The sequence below is a fragment of the Carcharodon carcharias genome, chromosome 13, assembly GCF_017639515.1.
Source record: "Carcharodon carcharias isolate sCarCar2 chromosome 13, sCarCar2.pri, whole genome shotgun sequence".
NCBI lineage: Eukaryota > Metazoa > Chordata > Chondrichthyes > Lamniformes > Lamnidae > Carcharodon > Carcharodon carcharias.
This window is the reverse complement of record NC_054479.1, coordinates 90,552,353-90,571,842: the sequence shown is the minus strand read 5'-3', so window position 1 is coordinate 90,571,842 and position 19,490 is coordinate 90,552,353. Positions and strand designations below refer to the sequence as shown.

At 41.3% G+C, this 19,490-nt stretch overlaps 1 protein-coding gene across 3 annotated transcripts in view; it reads right to left on the bottom strand.

Moving 5' to 3' along the window:
- abcc9 (ATP-binding cassette, sub-family C (CFTR/MRP), member 9) overlaps positions 1-19,214 on the bottom strand; it is a 204,227-nt gene extending 185,013 nt beyond the window's left edge. For 2 of the 3 annotated variants that reach the window (XM_041202436.1, XM_041202435.1), the window contains exon 1: positions 18,974-19,208. In XM_041202436.1, coding sequence (XP_041058370.1) covers positions 18,974-19,118 — 145 coding nt within the window. In that variant the 5' untranslated portion in view covers positions 19,119-19,208. Of the gene's footprint in view, positions 1-18,973 lie in introns of all 3 variants that reach the window. The other variant, XM_041202434.1, reaches the window with a different exon arrangement.
- Positions 19,215-19,490: the final 276 nt, after the last annotated feature.

Sequence of the window (19,490 nt, the reverse complement as noted above, 5' to 3'; positions counted from 1 at the left end):
GAGAGTTGATTAATGGGCAGCTGATCCAATATTGCTCACTTTACTCTAGTGCCCAAAGTCAAAATTATCCCTATTAAATATAAACTACAAACTTCATCTTCAGCACGATTCAGCAGAACACCACCGCCTGCAAGATCCACTCCAGTCACTCATCACCCTGACTTGGAAATATATTGCCATTCCTTCACTGTCGCTGGGTCAAAATCCTGAAACACCCTCCCTAATGGCACTGTGGGTGTACCTACACCACATGGACTGGAGTGGTTCAAGAAGGTGGCTCACCACCACCTTCTCAACAGCAATTGGCAATTAGGAATTGGTAATAAAGGCTGGCCTAGCCAGTCATGCCCACATCCCATAAATGAATTTAAAAAGACATGTATGAGCTAAGAGCTCTTTTCTTTTGGTCCATAATTATTCTTAAGTGCATAGAAAGTTAAGGAAAATAAAGATCCATTCATCCCATTAAGGTTATAGTTCATGTGGTGTGGGATTGCTGCATCACGGAGATCTCACACTCATTCATCTAGAGTCACATTAGCTCTGGAATGTACGATTACTATTGGTTTACTGCAACTCAAAAAAAGCTTACGGTCTATTAGCTTATTAAATTATTTTGCAAACATTTTGCAAGCAGAGGAAGATACACACCAATGGGGAGTGACCAGGGCTGAGATTAGTCTTAGTTTGGCCTGGCAAAGTGTGAACACAGGCACAAATGGTCAAATGGCCACTTTCAGTGCTGTAAACTTCTACAACCTTATGAATCGTACAAGGCACTGAACAGCGTAGATAAAGTAAATATGGAAAATTACTTTAAAGTAATTTGTGCAAGTGGGACAAGGGGACACAGTTTAAGACTAGTAAAAGGCAAATTTACACCTGTCACCAGGATGTTCTTCTTCACAATGAGGTGGAATCCCAGCCTAAGTTGTAGAATAATTACCATTATTTTACTAAATATTATCATTTTACTAATGGGCCTACAGGTACCTGGAGACTGTAAAACCTTCACAAAGCCCAGTAATTACATTATGGCTACTGCTCTGGCATGTCACCTTCAAAGGCTGAGGGTAGAGTCTAGCCCTCATTCCTTTGATATTTGTCTTTTAAAAAACAAATATTTTTCTCATCCTTTACTGGTATTGGTTCTGGTATGCATCAACTATGGCTCAGTTGGTAACACTCACCCCTCTGACTCAGAAGATTGTGGATTCAAGTCTCACTCCAGAATTTGAATGTAAAAATTTAGGTTACACTGTTTGAGGTGGGGCATTTTGGGTGAAATGTCAAAGTGTGACCCCATATATACTGAGATAAGCATGAAAGATCCCATGACAATCTTTTGAAGGATAGTTAACCCTGGTGTCCTGGACAATATTCATCCCTGAACCAACATCACAGAAACAGATTATCATGACAGTGTTGTTTGTGGGATCATGCTGTGTATAAATTGTGTTTCCTACGCTTTATAAAAGCTATTGTGAAATGTTTTGGAATGCTCTGTGGTCATGAAATGTAAATCTTTCTTTTACACTTATTGCCATCTATCTCCATTGGAATGCTTAACATGATGGAATTAAGTTGATTACAATAGAGTGCAACATATTTTTATAACCTCAATTTAGACTAACCTCATGGTCACTTATTGCCCTTCAACTGACTGGCTTGCTAGGCCATTTCAGAGGGTAGTTAAGAGTCAACCACATTGCTGTGGGTCTGAAGTTTATAAGCTGAACCAGGTAAAGATGGCAAATTTCCTTCCATTAAGAGTATTAGTACAACAGTTGATAAGTGTTGATATGGTCACCACTACTGTGACTAGCTTTATATTCCAGGTTTTTTAATTAAATTTAAATTCTACCAGCTGCCATTTGGATCCATGCCCCCAGAGCATTTGCCCAGGTCTCTGGATTATTAGTCCAGTGATATTACCACCACACCACCATCTCTCCAATCTGTTAGGTGTGGTATTGCTTAGCATGCTCCTTCCACTGTTCAGTACAATGATTTCCTGTGTTGTAGCTTCATTAGTTTGGCACATCATTCCCAGGTACAACTGATGCTGCTCCCAGCATGCTCTTCACTCTTTATTGAGCCAGGGTTAATGGTCATGGCAGAATGAGGGATGCAAAGTCTTAGATTGTGGTGGAATACAATTATGCTGCTGCTGAAGGCCCACGAAGCCTCATGGATGCCCAATTTTGAGCTACTACATCTGTTGTTAATCTATCCCATTTTGCACACTAGTTGTGCCATGTAACGTGATGGAGGACATCTGCACTGTGAAGCTGGGACTTTGTTCCCCACAAGGATTGTGAAATGGTCACTCATACCAATACTGCCATGGACAGACCTACCTGGTACAGGTAGCTTGGTGAGGATGAGGTCAATTAAGTATTTGCCTTGTGTTGGTTCTCTCACCATTTGCTACAAATCCAGCCTGGCAGCTAATAAAATACAAAAGCTGGATCTCCACCTACTATAGACAGTAAATAAAACAGTCTAAGGGGAAGCAACATCAAAGCTTGACTTATTAACATATTAATCATTGATCATTTCAGTGTCCTAAAAAAATACTGCTGTTGATATATTTAACACATTTTCCAAATCTGTTCTATGGTAAAATAATTCATAGCAACATCAAATATGATAGTTATTCATTTATTAAACAGCCACATCCTTAACATTAATATTAATAACACCTACTCATGCTACATGGCAAAATAACAGTTGGGCTTTCTTTTACAGTGCAATGGTGATGTATTTTTAAATGAACATGCTCAGGCTGTAAAATAATGATTCATTGTATGGATGTATTAAAGCTGTCAGCAAATATAATTTTTGGAGCAGGTGTAATCTTTTTGAGATCTCCATAATACTTCTGTTCAAGATCTAGGGACAATTATTAATACAGCAATTCAAAAGAACCCAACCAAGAAAAGACATAAAGTCTTCTCTGGGAAACCATTGAAGGATACAGGATCTAACTGCTTGCTTTAGAGGTTTATATAGTTTTCTTGTACCTATCTGCCTCCTGTTGACAATCTCAAGCCTCTTTTATTCTTAAACAATATTATTTTTTCCAGTCTTTGATCTTTAGTTATTAGTATCAAGAACTCAAATGCTGCTATGTGTCTTATATCTTGAATTTGACAGAGTAACATTCAGGATTTTCATCATGAGCCTCTTTAGTGTGATTGTGTGATAGTTCTTTATATCTCAGAAATAACTTCAGACCTGGACAGGTGATGAAGAACTTCTTATCCCCTCATGCTTTTAAAGGGGTTAAATGTTTACAATTCCAATACCTTTAGTGAAATCTACCATATTCTTAGTGGATTAAACTGCGAATAGCTCGAAACTCATTATCATCATTAAGAACCATGTGGTTAAACTTTACCAAAGTTTCTATTTAGAACATAATTGAAGTTGAAAGCAAGAAAAAAAATGTCCTGTGTCCCAACAAATCAACTATTTCTAAACATTTCTAAACATTTCTAAACTGTGCAATTGCCTTAATGTGGGCTCTACATAACTAACTTAATCCCCTAAAGGGGAGTTCTGCTTAATTCCACACCTTCTTCCCAACTATTGGAGCTGCTTTGAAATAACACAAGCTCTTCCAACCTTTCAATTATTGTTCAGTATGCTTACTACTAAACTATTTGCATCTTTCAGCATTTCTAAAACCTGGATTATGTCCCCTTTTAACCCTCTTTCGCCAACCAAACAGGTTCAAATTGCTGAACAGAGAAGCATACTGTTGAAGCTTGTCATGGTGCACTCATCAGGACAAATGTAAGAATGCCAAATTTCAAATGGTTACAATAATTTATGCTACAGGTGCTGATAGTTGGCAAGTCAACACTAATTGAAGAAATCAACAGAGAACTATAGGCTCCTCAAGCTCCCAGGTAATTCAGAAAAGGCGCAAGGCTTGATCATATTCCTTTTGTTTACAGAGAGATGGTGAGCATAACTGATAGGCTGATTATCTTAAATTGGTTGTTAGTGTAGCTATTAGTGCACTCAGGATTTTTTCTAATTCATTCATGGACGTGGGCATCACTGGCTAGGCCAGCATTTATTGCCCATCCCTACCCTTACGCCCTTGTTCAGGGGGAATTTACGAGTCAACCACATTGCTGTGGGTCTGGAGTCACATGTAGGCCAAACCAGGTAAGGACAGCAGATTTCCTTCCTAAAGGGCATTAGTGAACCAGATGGGTTTTTACAACAACTGACAATGGTTTCATGATCATCATTAGACATTTTTTTTTAAATTCCAGGTTTTTATTGAATTCAAATTCCACCATCTGCCATGTTCGAACCCGTGTCCCCAGAGCGTTACCCTGGGACTCCGGATTATTAGTCTAGCGACAATACCACTATGCCATTGCCTCCCCAGCAAGTGCTGCCTAATTGCAGAATCACTACCAACAATAGATGTGTTGTTTTGGGTTTTCTCTATTCTGCCTATTACAAACAATAGAAGGTATGTGCTGTTTGATTTGATCAGCTAATTGCTGGAATGTATGGTCTATGTATCTGTCATTGCACCAGCGCTGAAATTCATACAGGACGTTGTTCAGTTGTATGGTAGGCAAAGCATCTTTTTGGACTGATGGCGGTATCCTATTAGTGGAAAATACCACACACATAGTCACTGCACATGAGCAGCAGAAATAAAAGAATCCAAGGTGCTTCACAGGAGGGTCTAAATTTGACACTGAGCCACATAGGGAGATATTAAGGTAGATGATCAAAGAGGTAAATTTTAAGGAACACCGTAAGAGTAAGAGAGAGAGAGCTGGAGAGGTTTAGGAAGGGCATTATAGAGCTTAGGGCCTTGGCAACTAAAGACAAAGCCTTCTGTTAGGTGCCAGAGGTCGCGGGTTTGGAAGGTGCTGTCAAAAGAGCCTCAAGTGAGTTGCTGCTGTGCATCTTACATATGATACACACTACTGCCACTGTGGGGGAGTGAACGTTTAAGGTCGAGGTGTAATATATTGCAAGATCTAAGCGTTTTGTGTCCTCTCAGCTGCCCTCTCTGTTGGGAATATAAATAAAGTTAGTTCAATAAGAGCTGCCTGGACCTGAGCATGTGCAAGTCTTACTCAGTGCAAGACACAACAGAATGATGGTGATAAAGATAGGGTAGAATTCTTTTTACAGTTCCTTTGAGAACTTAAAGACTGAAGAGCATTGTGACACACTTCTTGAAACTCCTAAAGTTGATTTTGAGGAAGCTCAAGTGATTTAAAAGTACTCCATGTGTACACAGTGAGTTAACATGGTACATAATTGAAAATACGGCACTGTAGGCAGACTTCGGGACAATGGGGGAATTCAACTCTAACAAAAAGGATTGCTTGAATCAACAAAGGTTTCACAATTGGCTAAAAGTGAATAAAATAGGAGATGAGAATAAAGTAAATGTTTTCCTAACCATTATGGGGTGAGATGCTTTTGAGGTGGTGCCTAACCAATGTTGCCTGTGAGACCCCCGTGAACTATTCTGTCATTAATGAGATTCTGTACTCATAACGTCACGACTAAAAATAAGATTTCACTGAGAGTTATATTCCGTCAAAGGAAGCAGCATACAAGTGAGACTGTTGCAAATTACATTCTCGAAGTAAAGAAACTCTCCTGTCACCATAGCTATGGTGCTAATGTAAAGATAGATCTTAGAGACAGGTTCGTAGGAGGCCTAAAGAACAATAAAATCAAGGCCAAACTTTTAAGTAAAGGCAATAAGCCAATATGGAAAGAGGCCTGTGATGAGGCCACTTCCATTGAAATGACAGAAAGAGATGGTTGCAAATTACAAGGGACTTCTTTTCCCGAGCCAGCAGGAAGGTCCATTAGGTTTCAATGAGATTCAGGCCACGGCAGCCAGTCTCAGAGTTGCCATGCTAGCCACCAACAACTTGAATGCCCACATTCCTAGTCAAACTGCTATGCCTGCAGCATGCAAGTGTAGATGAAACAGTAATGCTTCAGGTCATGGTAAAACTCCAGGTCACAGTCATGCATCAGGTCAAGATTGCGGTAGATTTAAAGTTGATTCAGGAATCTGGAAATCCTCGAATGCACATATGATAAATGTGGAAACAGAAGTTGATGTTACTGAGCAGGAAGATCAAGAGTTGTATTCAGCCAGAGAACAAGAAAAACAGCACGTGGAAGACGAGGGTAATAGAGCTGAAGATATAATTCCAGCGCCTGCAGAATAAATAGAAGTTGAAGTTTCACAACTTACTTTCATCGTTGATATTGCTGCAACAGTGTCAGTTATCTCAGAAGAGTACAAGAAGTTCCTAAGTCACATTCCCTTATGCAAAACTGGTGTGAAACTAAGTAGTTATTCCAAGAACAGTACTCCAGTGTTAGGTGAAGTTAGTGTTAGAGTGGAATATGATAATGTGCGAGAGGAGCCGGGAGCTGAAAAAGAGCGCGAGAGGAGCCAAGACTTTAAGAAGAGCACATAGAAAGCAGGCCTGCATGAGAAGGACAGTGGCGAAGGGAGATAAAAACCGGTGGCAGAGAGCCCCTTCAACCTGATTCCACCTGTCAGAGCCAAAGTGTGACATCACAGGAAAACAGGCAGGTGAGTGGTGGGTACCTCTTTCGTGTCTCTTTTGATTGGCAATTGGTTTAAATCAGGAGACATTATTACAGCTGAAAAGTACAGTTAAGAGATTCACTTTTAAAATATTTAACATCCAAATTAATTAATTAAATAGAATAGAGATGGCTGGGCAGACAATGTGTTGCAGCTGTAGAATATAGGTGCTGGTGGACACTGGTGCGATCCATGGTGACCACATCTGCAGCAAGTGCTGGCTGCTTGAGGAACTTTGGCTCAGAGTTGATGAACTGGAGTCTGAGCTGCAGACCCTGCGACACATCAGGGAGGGGGAGTGTTACCTGGACACTGTTTCAGGAGACAGTCACACCCCTTAGATCAATTAAATCAAATTTGGTCCGTGGTCAGGGACAGGAGGGTGTTACTGTGAGTGAAGCAGGTATGGGGATCCAGAATTTAGCTTTGGAGGAGCCTCAGCCAGTGCCTTTGTTCAATAGGTACGAGGTTCTTGCTCTTGGTGTGGACGTGGCTGCAGGGAGGATAAGCAAACTGTCCACAGCTCTGTGGTACAGAGCGCCATTCATGTGGGGGGAGAAAAGAGAAATGTAGTAGTAATAGGGGATAGCATAGTTAGGGGAATAGATACTGTTCCCTGCAGTAAAGACAGAGAGTCCCGAAGGCTGTGTTGCCTACCTGATGCCAAGGTTAAGGAGATCTCCTCTGGGCTGGAGAGAAACTTGGAGTGGGAGGGGAAGGATCAGTTGGCGTGGTCCATGTAGGCACCAACGACATAGGTAGAACTAGGAAAGAGATACTGCTGAGGGACTACGAGCAGCTCAGGGCTAAATTAAAATGCAGAACCACAAAGGTAATAATCTCCAGATTACTACCTGAGCCACCTGAAAATTGGCATAGGGTAAATAAGGTTAGAGAGGTAAGTGCATGGCTCAAAGATTGGTGTGGGAGAAATGGGTTCTGATTCATGGGGCACTGGAATCAGTGCTGGGGAAGGAGAGCGCTGTTCCAGTGGGACAGGCTTCATTTGAACCGTGGTGGGACCAGTGTCCTGGTGAATCGTATACCTAGGGTTGTAGATAGGACTTTAAATTAATTAGTGGGGTGGGGGGTGGGGAGCGGGGTTCAATTGAAGGGAAGTTTAAAAGATCAAAGAGAAACGAGAGATCAGAGATGCAGGGTAGTGAAGAGGCGAACAATAATCAAAGTGTGACGGGAAGGGGCAGAAAATATAAGCAGAAGAGTGCATCGGAAATTAGAAACATAATGAGTAATAATGGTAAAAAGTCAAAGCTTAAGGCTCTTTATCTGAATGCACGCAGCATTTGTAACAAGATAGATGAATTGACAGCACAAATAAAAATAAATGACTATGACTTGATAGCTATTACAGAGATATGGTCGCAGGGTTACCAAACTGGGAATAGGCAAGGGTATTCGACGTTCTGGAAAAAAAAAATTGGCAAAAATGAAAAGGAGGCGGGATAGCTTTGTTAATAAAGGACGGTATCAGTGCAGTTGTGAGGAGTGCAATAGGTGCAATAGATCGTGATGTGGAATCAGTTTGGGTGGAAATAAGGAATAGCAAGGGGAAGAAGTCACGGGTGGGAGTTGTCTATAGGCCCCTGAAGAGTTGCCTCACTGTAGGACAAAGTATGAATCGGGAAATAATGGAGGCATGTAAGAAGGGCGCTACAATTGTCATGGGTGATTTTATGATTTTAATCTGCATAATGACTGGACAAATCAGGTTGGCAGGGGTAACATGGAAGACAAATTTTGTATCAGGGATTGTTTCTTAGAGCAATACATTGCAGAACCTACCCAGGAACAGGCTATTTTAGATCTAGAAATGTGTAATCATGTAGGTTTAATAAGAGATATCGTAGTTAAGGATCCTCTAGGGGTAGCGATCACAACAAGAATCTCAAATTCAGTTTGAGGGCAAGCAACGCGGGTTTCAGACCAATATCCCCAACTTAAATAAGGGCAGTTACAGAGGTAAGAAGAAAGAGTTGTCTAAAGTGGTCTAGAAAAATAGACAAAGGGATGAGCAGTGGCAGGCATTTAAGCAGATATTTCATAACGTTCAGCAAAAATTTATCCCAGTCAAAAAGACCGAAGAGAAGGATGAACCTCCCGTGATTAACAAAGGAGGTTAAGGAGAGTATCCAATCCAAAACTAAGGCAAACAAAGCAGCGAAAACTAGTGGTAGGCCAGAGGATTGGGAATTTTTTTAGGCACCAGCAGCAGATGACTAAAAAGTTAATAAAGAGGGAGAAAATTGATTATGAAAGTAAATTGGCAAGAAATATACAAACAAAGAGTTAGAGCTTCTTTGGGTATATACAATGAGAATGGCTAAAGTGAGCATGGGATTCTTGGAGGATGCGACTGGAGAATTGATAATGGAGAACAGGGAAATGGCAGATAATTTAAACCAATATTTTGCATCGGTCTTCATGGTGGAGGACACTATAAACATCCCAAAGATATCAGATAAGCAAGGAGCTAAAGGAAGGAAAGATCTTGTAATAGTCTTTATCACGAGGAACAAAGTATTTGACAAACTAATGGGACTAAAGGCAGACAAGTCACCAGGACCTGATGGCCTGCATCCAAGGGAAAGGAAGTGGCTGCAGAGATAATGGAGGCATTGGTCGAATTATTCCAGACTCACTGGATTCCAGGAGGGTCCCAGAGGACTGGAAAACCACTAATGTGATGCCCCTGTTTAAGAAGGGAGGGAGACAAAAAGCAGGAAACTATAGGCCAGTCAGCCTAACATTTGTCATTGGGAAAATGCTAGAGTCCGTTATTAAGGAAGAAATAGCAGGACATTCAGGAAAGCTTAACGCAATCAAACAGAGTCAACATGGTTTTGTGAAAGGGAAATCATGTTTGGCAAATTTGCTAGAGTCCATTGAGGATATAACAAGCAGAGGTGATAAAGGAAAACCGGTGGATGTAGTGTATTTGGATTTCCAGAAGGCATTCGATAAAGTGCCACATAAAAGTTTATTGCACAGGATAGGAGCTCATGGAATTGGAGGTAATGTATTAGCCTGGATTGAGGAGTGGTGAGCACACAGGAGACAGAGAGTCAGGATTAATGGGTCTTTTTCAGATTGGAAAGACTTAACTAGTGGGCTGCCACAAGGATCAGTCCAAGGAGCTCAATTATTTACTAACTATATTAATGACTCGGAGGAGGGGGCAGAGTGAAATGTATCCAAATTTGCTGATGATACAAAAATAGGTGGGAGGGCATGTTGTGATGAGGACCTTAGGAATCTAAGGAGATATAGACAGGTTGCGTGAGTGGGCGAAAACTTGGCAGATGGAGTTTAAGGTAGGAAAGTATGAGGTCATGCACTTTGGTAGGAAGAATCAAAAGGCATTATTATTTAAATGGAGAGAGACTCCAAAAAAGTGCAGCACAGAGGGATCTGGGCATTCTTCTGCATGAAACACAAGTTAGCATGCAGGTGCAGCAAGTAATTAAGAAGGCAAATGGAATTTTGGCCTGTATTGCTAGGGGGTTGGAGTTTAAAAATAGGGAAGCCTTGTTACAACTGTACATGGTGTTGGTGAGGCTGCACCTGCAGCACTGTGTACAGTTTTGGTTCCTGTATTTAAGAAAGGATATACTGGCAGTGGAGGCAGTTCAAAAGAGATTCACTAGGCTAATTCCTGGGATGAAGGGGTTGACTTATTAAGAATGGCTAAACAGGTTAGGCCTTAATTCATTAGAGTTTAGAAGAATGAGGGGTGATCTTATTGAAACGTACAAGATTATGAGTGGGCTTGACAGGGTAGATGTTGAGAAAATGTTTCCACTAGTGGGGAAATCTTGAACTAAGGGACATAGTTACAGAATAAGGGGACACTCATTTAAAACTGAGATGTGAGGGAATTTCTTCTCTCAGAGGGTAGTGAATGTCTGGAATTCTCTACTCCAGTGAGTTGTGCAGGCTAGATCACTGAAATTATTTAAAGAGGAGATAGATAGATAGATTTTTGAAATATCAGGAAGTTGAGGGCTATGAGGAGCTGGCACAAAAGAGGAGTTGAGGCCTGGGGCAGATCAACCATGATCTTATTGAATGGCTTGAGGGGCCGAATGGCCTACTCCTGCTTCTATTTCTTATGTTCTTATGTTCTATTGGTAATGGTGGGAGGGAACAAAGTCTCCCTGATTGGAAGAAATTGGCTTAAGAAGATACAGTTAAATTGGGCTAAGTTATTTACAGTAGGAATTAATAAGAATATGTCTGACATTAAGGAAGTACTAAGAGAGCAAAGAAGACTAAATTATAAAATCAGCCACTGCTACGGTATTAAATATTGTAAGTTAGCAGATCAGGCAAATGCAGATGTTCTTTCAAGACTCCCTGTGAAGACTGACTCATTCTTATCCACAAGTTACCTGTGAATTACTCTACATACACAAATGAAACGTCAGAATCTGCCAGAGAAATTAATGAAGAAACTTGCAAAGATGTGCTGCTCAGTAAAGTGCTCAATGAATGGCTGGTCTAAACAATATCATGATGAGAAATTACAGGAGTATTTCACACACACAGATTATCTGAGTGTAGATCAAGGCTGTCTCCTGTGGGGTTTAAGAGTCATTATTCCACCAAGGTTTAGAGAGATATTGCTGGTGGAACTTCATCAAGAACAGACAGGGATAGTCTGTATGAAAACAGTTGCAAGAAGCTATTTTTGGTACCCAGAGATATTGAAGAGTTGATAAAAAGTTGTGAACTGTGTCTCAGAATGAGACATGATCCACCCAAGGTTCCTTTCATTTCATGGTCAAACACAAGAAAACCATGGGAAGGAGTACAGGATGATTTCTACGTGGAACTGAAAGAGTATTTTGCTTTGGTTGCTAGCTATAGCAAGTGGATAAATATTGACTCTATGCCCAATACTGCAAATGCCAAAACTATTGAGATTTCAAGAAGTTGTTTTGAAATTTATGATTTGCCAGAAGTGTTGCTGTCAGGCAATGATCCACAGTTTATGTCAGAAGAGTTTGAAATATTTATGAGTAGGAATGAAGTCAAACATACTCTAAACCACCATATCACCCAGCATTTAGATGGTGCTAAAGAAAGAAGTGGAGCGGTACAGATTGTGAAAAGGTCTTTTGCAGAAGTATTTGCTCGGTGACTAGTCTGTAGTTACCAGGTTTATCCTTGCAACTTTTTTTAAACAAGGGTGTAACATTTGCAGTTCTCCAGTCCTCTGGCCCTACCTCTGTATCTGAGGAGGATTGGAAGGTTATGACCACTGCCTCCTCAATTTCCACCCTTATTTCCTTCAGTATCCTCGGAAGCATCTGATCTGGTGACCTATCAGCTTAAAGTACAGCCTTTCAGTAACTCCTCTTTATTGATTTTTATCCCCTCCAGTGTTTCAACTACCTCCACCTTTGCTATGACTTTGGCAGCATCCTCTTCCTTGGTAAAGAGAGTTTCAAAGTAATAATTTAGTCCCTTAGCCATGCTCTCAGGTTCTATGCATAAATCCCCGTTTTGGTCCCTAATTGGCACCACTCCTCCTTTTACTAATTATATGCCTATGTAAGACTTTTGGATTCCCTTTTCTGTTTGCTGCCAGTCTCTTCTCATACTCTCTCTTTGCTGCTTTTATTCAATTTCTCACTTCCGCTCTAAATTTTCTACATTCAGCATGATTCTCACTTGTATTATTGATCAGACATCTGTCATATGCATCTTTTTTCTGCTCCATCTTACACTCTATCTCTAGTGTCATCCAGGGGGTTCTGGCTTTGTCTGTTAGTTTTCCCCCTTGTGAGAATGTACCTGATGAACTTCTGCTCTTTAAAGGCAGCCTATTGTTCTTCAGTGTTGTTGGAGCTGCACTCATCTAGTCAAATGGAGAGAATTTGATCACACTCTTGACTTGTGCCTTGTAGATGGTGAACAGGCTTTAGGGGAGTCTGGAGGTGAGTTGCTTATTTGGAATTCCCAGCCCTTGACCTGCTCTTATAGCAACAGTATTATGTACTGGTTCATCTAATCAATGACCTTCCCTCCATCATAAGGTCAGAAGTGGGGATGTTCACTGATGATTGTTCAGTCCTATACGTTACTCTTCAGATAACCCCCAAATGGGTGATTCATTGGTGGTAATGTCATTGAATGTAAAGAGGACATAGTTAAATTGTCTCTGGTTGGAGATGCTCATTGCCTGGCACTTGTATGGTACAGATATTACTTGCCGCTTATCAGCTCAAGCCTGAATGTTGTCTAGGTCTTGCTGCATGCAGGCGCAAACTGCTTCAGTATCTGAGGAGTAACGAATAGGACTGAACAATCATCAGGGAACATCCCCACTTCTGATCTTATGATGGAGGGAAGGTTATTGATGAAGCAACTGAAGATGTCTGGGTGTAGGATTCTGCCCTGTAGAATTCCTGCTGCCATATCCTAGGACATGATTGGCCTCCAACAACCACAACCATCTTCCTTTGTGGTAAGTATGACTTCAGCCAATGGAGCTTTTTCAGCCGATTCCCATTGACTTCAATTTTGCTAGGGCTCCTTGATGCCACATTTGGTCAAATACAGCCTTGATGTTACAGCGGTCATTCTCACCTCACCTCTGACAAGCAGATATTTAGTTCATGTTTGGGCTAAGAATGTACTGAGGTCAGGAGCCAAGTGGTCCTAGTAGAACCCAAACTTACCATCAGTGAGTAAGTGCTGCTTGATAGCACTAGTATGGATAGAGTAAATAGTGAGAAACTGTTCCCACTCCAGAGAATGCCAAGGACTAGAGGACACAGATTTAAAACAATTGGCAAAAGGAGTAAATGTGATGTGAAGAAAAATTTTTTTCACCCAGAGGATGGTTGGAGTCTGGAACAAACTTTCTGAGAGGGTGGTGGAGGCCTCGATCGAGGTATTCAAAAGGGAATTGGATCGCTACCTGAAAAGAGAGAATGTGCAAGGTTACGGGAATAAGGCGGGGAGAGGGAATGCTCTTTCAGAGGCCCAGTGCAGACTCGATAGACCGAATGGCTTCCTTCTGCGCTTAAATATACTGTGATACAAATCTTCAGTACTATTGCTGGAATGTTGTCAGCGCCCATAGCCTTTGCTGTATCCAATGCTTTCAGCCGTTTTTTGGAGTGAATCGAGTTGGCTGAAGAATGGCATCTGTGATGCTGGGCACCTCAGGAGATGGCAAAGATGGATCATCCATTGGGCACTTCTGGCTGAAGATGGGTGCAAACATTTCAGCCTTGTTTTCACACTGACGTATTGGGCTCCCTCATCATTTAAGATGGGATGGTCATGCAGCCTCCTGTTCTTGTTAGTTTTTTTATTGTCCACCACTATTCATGGCTGGGTATGGCAGGACTGTGGACTTTTGATCTGATCCATTGGTTGTGGGATCGCTGATCTCTGTCTGTATCATGATGCTTCCACTGTTTAGCATGTTTTAATTCTTGTATTGTAGCTTCACCAAGTTGGTATCTCATTTTTAGGAATGGCTGATCCTGCTCCTGACATGCTCTCCTGCGCCCCTCATTGAACCAAAGTTGGTCCCTTGGCTTGCTGGTAATGGTACAGTGAGGAATATACTCAGCTATGATTACAGATTGTGGTGGAGTTGCTACACCATATGAGTGCAGAGAAGGTGGCTCACTACCACCTCCTCAAGGAAAAATTGGGGATGGGCAATACTGGCCTTGCTAGGAGCACTCAAGTTCCATGAACAAATAAAGAGTTTGCTACTGCTATTTGCCCAAAGGGCCTTATAGGTTTTCCAGCTTTGAGCTGTTAGAACTAATCTGAATCTATCCCATTTGACACATTCGTAGTACCACACAGCATGATGGAGGGTATCCTCAGTGGGATTTCAACTCCACAAGGACTGCGTATTGATCACTCCTACTAATACTGTCATGAACAGTGCATCTGCAACAGTTAGACTGGTGAGGACAAGGTCATGCTTTTCCACCTGCTGCAAGCCAAGTCTGACAGGTATGTCCTCCAGGACTGGACCAGCTGTCAGTAGTGATGCTACCAAGTCACTCTGGGACATTGAAGTCCCCCACCCAGATTACATTCTGTGTCCTTGCCACCATCAGTGGCTCCTCCAAGTTGTGTTCAATGTGGAAGAGTACTGATTACAGAGCAAGGGAGGCATGAGGCCATGGAAAGATTCGAAGCCAGGAGCCCAGGGCCTTACCCCATATCTCTAGAATATTAGTCCTGTGACAATACCACTATTTCACCACCTCCCCAACACTCCTCTCCTATACTCAATGACCAAAAGGTTCAGCAGTCATGGACTCCACGAGAGAGAGAACCTTAGCTTCTGTATTTAAACCTTTCTCCTCTTTGTTTTACATGTGAAGATCACACAGCTTAAAGTTCCCTCTTAGAGAAACTCAGTAATGAACAGAAGACATTAAATGTAATTCACACATTCAAACATTTGGAGTTCACAAGATTTCACCACCTGTAACTCTTCTCTGGTCACAATCCAGACAACCATTTCTCCATTAGCTGCTATGTGACTATTTGGTGTAGACGCCAAGGCAATGCAATCTCAAAGCTTACTCGATGATTTTTCCCCCTTTTCTGTTAATCCAGCTCGCTCTATCCAAATTCCACGAGAATATTTTTTGTCAGACTTTGGGGGGGGACTTCAAATTTAACACACTCAAGGGGAATAAGTTGGGGAGGTGAGACGGGTCTTTAAAATAGAGCATTCAGCCTTACCACATTTTTCCTGCTGGAATTCCACTAGCCACCATTGTAACTGCTCACTAAAGTACAATGGTTGAGGCATCAACCAGAAGCAGGTGGAAATTAATAATAATCTGAGCCCTGGTTATGTCAGTGGGACGGCAATTGAATTTAAACTCGCATTTCAATTCACCATAACTTTCTGGCCAGGTGGAATCAAGTCAGCAGCTGGAGGTGGGCATAAGGCAAGTCATAATTCTCCAGATCCCACAGAAGTAGTTACAGCCACCAATATCAAGGACTCTTTGTCCTTTTCTCCCACAAGCCCCTTCTGAAACCCCCTATCCACAAGTTACCTGCTTGCTAACAGACCTTCCATTGCTGCTGGGCAGGAGACTACCAGCTGGCCAGCTGCTGACATTCCATCTGCTTCAAGCAGATAGCTGACCAATGGCATGGAACTGAAATACCCAAGGCCTGAAATCTGAGTCGCCGAGTGTGTTTTGCACTCATCCTCTTCTCTCGTCTGCCCAAATCCTCTGGGAGTTAAAGTAGATGCCTTTATTTTCAATTACTCATGGCAAATTGTTAAATCAGAAAATTTTGTTAATTCAAATGCTACTGTTGGCCCTGAATGTATATGAAACTGATGGAGACTCCTTTCTCGGTATCATCATTTTTGAAGGAAATGAAGAATCTTATCTGTTCCACAAATAAATTAATCTGTGGTCTGTTTAACAATCCTGGCTTGAAGACGGTGATCCAGTATAACCCTATCAATTGTACACTGCTTTCTTGGTCTGCTTCCAGCCACAAGATATCTTTGGGATCTCCAGACTGCTGCTATAGAATCGTGTATGTTTTCCTTTAATTGAGTGTTGTTTGTAGCCTGTACAGGTTTCCTTTGAAATGTGACTAACTGGGAATGAAGGGACCATCTCGTACTCTGAGACTTGATACCCAAACTAGCCTCGATACCATCTTCATGAACACGGACATCATAATTTTCATGTTTTTACCTTTGAAGTTTCCAATCTTTGAAGACATGCCCAAGTTAGTAGACTTAATTCATCTTCATCTTTATTTGCTATCCTACCTTGTTATAAGGGATGTTTTTTGATTGGTCTGAGTTTTAGCTTAAAAAGCCTCAAATGAAATGCTACAGCAAATTCCTGTATTATCTATGAATATGTTATACCATCACTTCCAGTCTCCACTTCCATCTTATATTTTCTATGTTATAACAGTACAACACTTCAAAAGTACTTGATTACCTATAAAGTGGTTTGGAACATCTGAAGGCTGTGAAAGGCACTATATAAATGCGATTCTTTCTTATTGAGCAGCCATGTCTAATTTGTACAAATTACAGACATGATTTTCCATTGGATTTTTGCCAACTGTTTGGCCTAACTCCAGGAGGCTAGGCAAGAAGCCACTCCTGGCATTGCTGTGCTGCTCTGCACTTTCATTGATTCCAAGATTTTCAGTCAAACATGGCAGTTTTTTTAAGGTGTATCTGCCCAGTCAGGCTGGTCACATTCTAATTGGGCACAAATGATAGGCATACACCATTAGACTTCTTTCCCATAATTTGCACCTGATCAATTCTGGTGTATTCCTTGGCATCCAGGATTGCTAAGGCAGCAAAGAGAGCCTTTTAAAATTTAAAATGCTGCCATAGCCTGTGCGAATGATCACAAAGCAAATCCTTGTTTTGCTTTAGGTAAGATTGACTCTCTTTTTCTTATCTGACCAGGTCCTGAGGCTGCCCAGATGAAATGGATGCTAATGCATGAGGCCCGCTCCAGCCATCTTCCATCTGTGCTGCAAGGGCCCGCCTAAAATATCCCTAACTTGACTCCATAAAATTTCTTGGCTTAGCAGTGATGAAGCACAGATGCCAAAGGTTCTGCCAGCATTCTATGAAAGCCAAGATACCTGCCTGATGTATCCAAATCAGACCATTGCTAACAACCTGTCAAAATAGATGGTGGCATTATTTCATTTTATGCATGGCAAGTTTTAATTCAGTGGATAATACTGATCATTAAAATAGATTTCATGTACAATCAAACACTACACTTAGAGAAATCAGTCCATTTATTCCTAAATTCTTGAGAAATCCTATTAATGGGCCAGGGTCAGCTGATCAAATAATTTTATGCATGTTTTAAGTTCATGAAGTTGAAAAATTTTGAATAGTTTGAATAACTATTTTATTAGCTGCTTAATTGAATTATGCTCTACAAAATGCTTCTGTTTTTCTCTTAATGGGATGTTAAAAGAAATCAGAAAGACAGCTATTTTGACTTCTAAACAAAAATGATGTGGTTGTCAGGTTACATATTAATTATATTTACCCTAGTTGTAGTTAAATGTTTTGGTTGAAATGTTTTAACATTCTATAGGGAATAAAACTTGGTGGCCCCACTTGAAAAGTTCTAACTTGTAACAAGGAACAAGAATAAAACATAGAAAGAAAATTACCCAGAAGGGGAAAAAAAATTAAATTGCTCGTGGTGATATAATGCGTAATCACTTCCTTATACACCATCATGCTAATGAACCATGTTTAAGATTTACTGTGAGGGCCTTGGAAAAAGAACATTCTGCATTTACAAAGTCTCTTTCATGACCTCACTGCTTTACAGCCAATGATGTGTAGCCACTGCTGTAATATAGGAAAGGTGACTGCCAATTTGCACACTGGAAGCTCCCACAAACAGCAATGTGATAATGGCCAGACAATATGTTTTTTTCTAGTAGTGTCACTTCAGGGATAAATATTGGCCAGGACACCAGGGAGAACCCCCCCACTCTTCTTCAAAATTTTGCCCTGTGGACCTTTTGCAGTCCCCTGAGAGGCAGACAGGGCCACAGTTTAACGTCTCATCAGAAAAAAAACAGTGCAGCACTCCCTCAGCACTGCACTGGAGCATTATTTAGATCTGTTAACAAGTCTCTGAATTGAGACTTTTTGCCTTAACCTCCTAAGGCTCAGAAGGGAGTGAGCCACAGCTAAAGGCCTAAAAAAGAATAAAACCAAGCAAAGGCCACTTATTCCATCAAGCCTAATTTTTCTGCAAGCCATACATAATAGCTCCTGCATTGATCACATAATCCTTTTTATTTTATTCTTCTGGTTGAGGTGGACGACATTCTATAGATTGCACATCCTGATGTTGCGAGAAGATGTTGGTGAGCCACCTTTTATTGCCATTGCCAGTAGAATTGAGTGGCTTGCTAGGCCACTTGACGGGGAATTAATAGCCGACCACATAGATCAGTTTCAGTCACGTACTGACTTGGCAAGGACATTGGTGGCAGGGACCCCTTCCCTGAAGAGCATTAGTGAGTCAGTTGGGCTAACTTGATAATGTCCCCGTAGGAATCTCTCCAGACTTCCTACCTGTTCCTAAACAGATTAGGATATTGTGTCTTTAAGAGATCACACAGAGAAAGCCTGGCTACGATGCACCCAATGCAGCCAAAAGCAAAGTGACACAAGACTGCAGTCAATCTGTCAAATCAAAGGTTCAATGCTATGGGTGGATTCTCGATGATCTCAGCTCTGTTATCATTTTAGATCACTACGCTCTTAATAACGTTTCATTTACTCACCGATGAATAATATAGGGAAAGTGATGAAGAGCAGAAAGACATGAGGGACGAGGTTGAGAGCATCCACGAAGCAGCCGTTGTTTAAAACGCCCCTGTCGACGTTGTAAGCTTCAGCCGTGTCATTCCCACAGAAAGACGGGGCCATGTCTTTCAGCAGCTCCCTGCTAACTCAAAGGGGAAACGGTCCTCCAATCAGCCCGCGATCTTCAAACCATTCATTCCCGGTTAGTGCAGAAATCATAAGGCAGCAGAGCCTTACTATATATATATAGCGAGAGTCCAGATGACGTTGGGGGTTAAATCAGCCACAAGAGTGTCCCGCCCCCTCCTGGAGTGAGCACACATACACATACTGGCCCTGTGCAAAATAAAATCTATTGCAAACACACAAAATATGCGATAGCAATTAGCTACGTGTAAGTCTGGTCGGTCTCTGATTACATATTGCTTTGCAATTAATTCTAGAAAGCATTGTAACTCTCTCCTATTTGTAGGATCCATTCGGAAGCCTCTTACA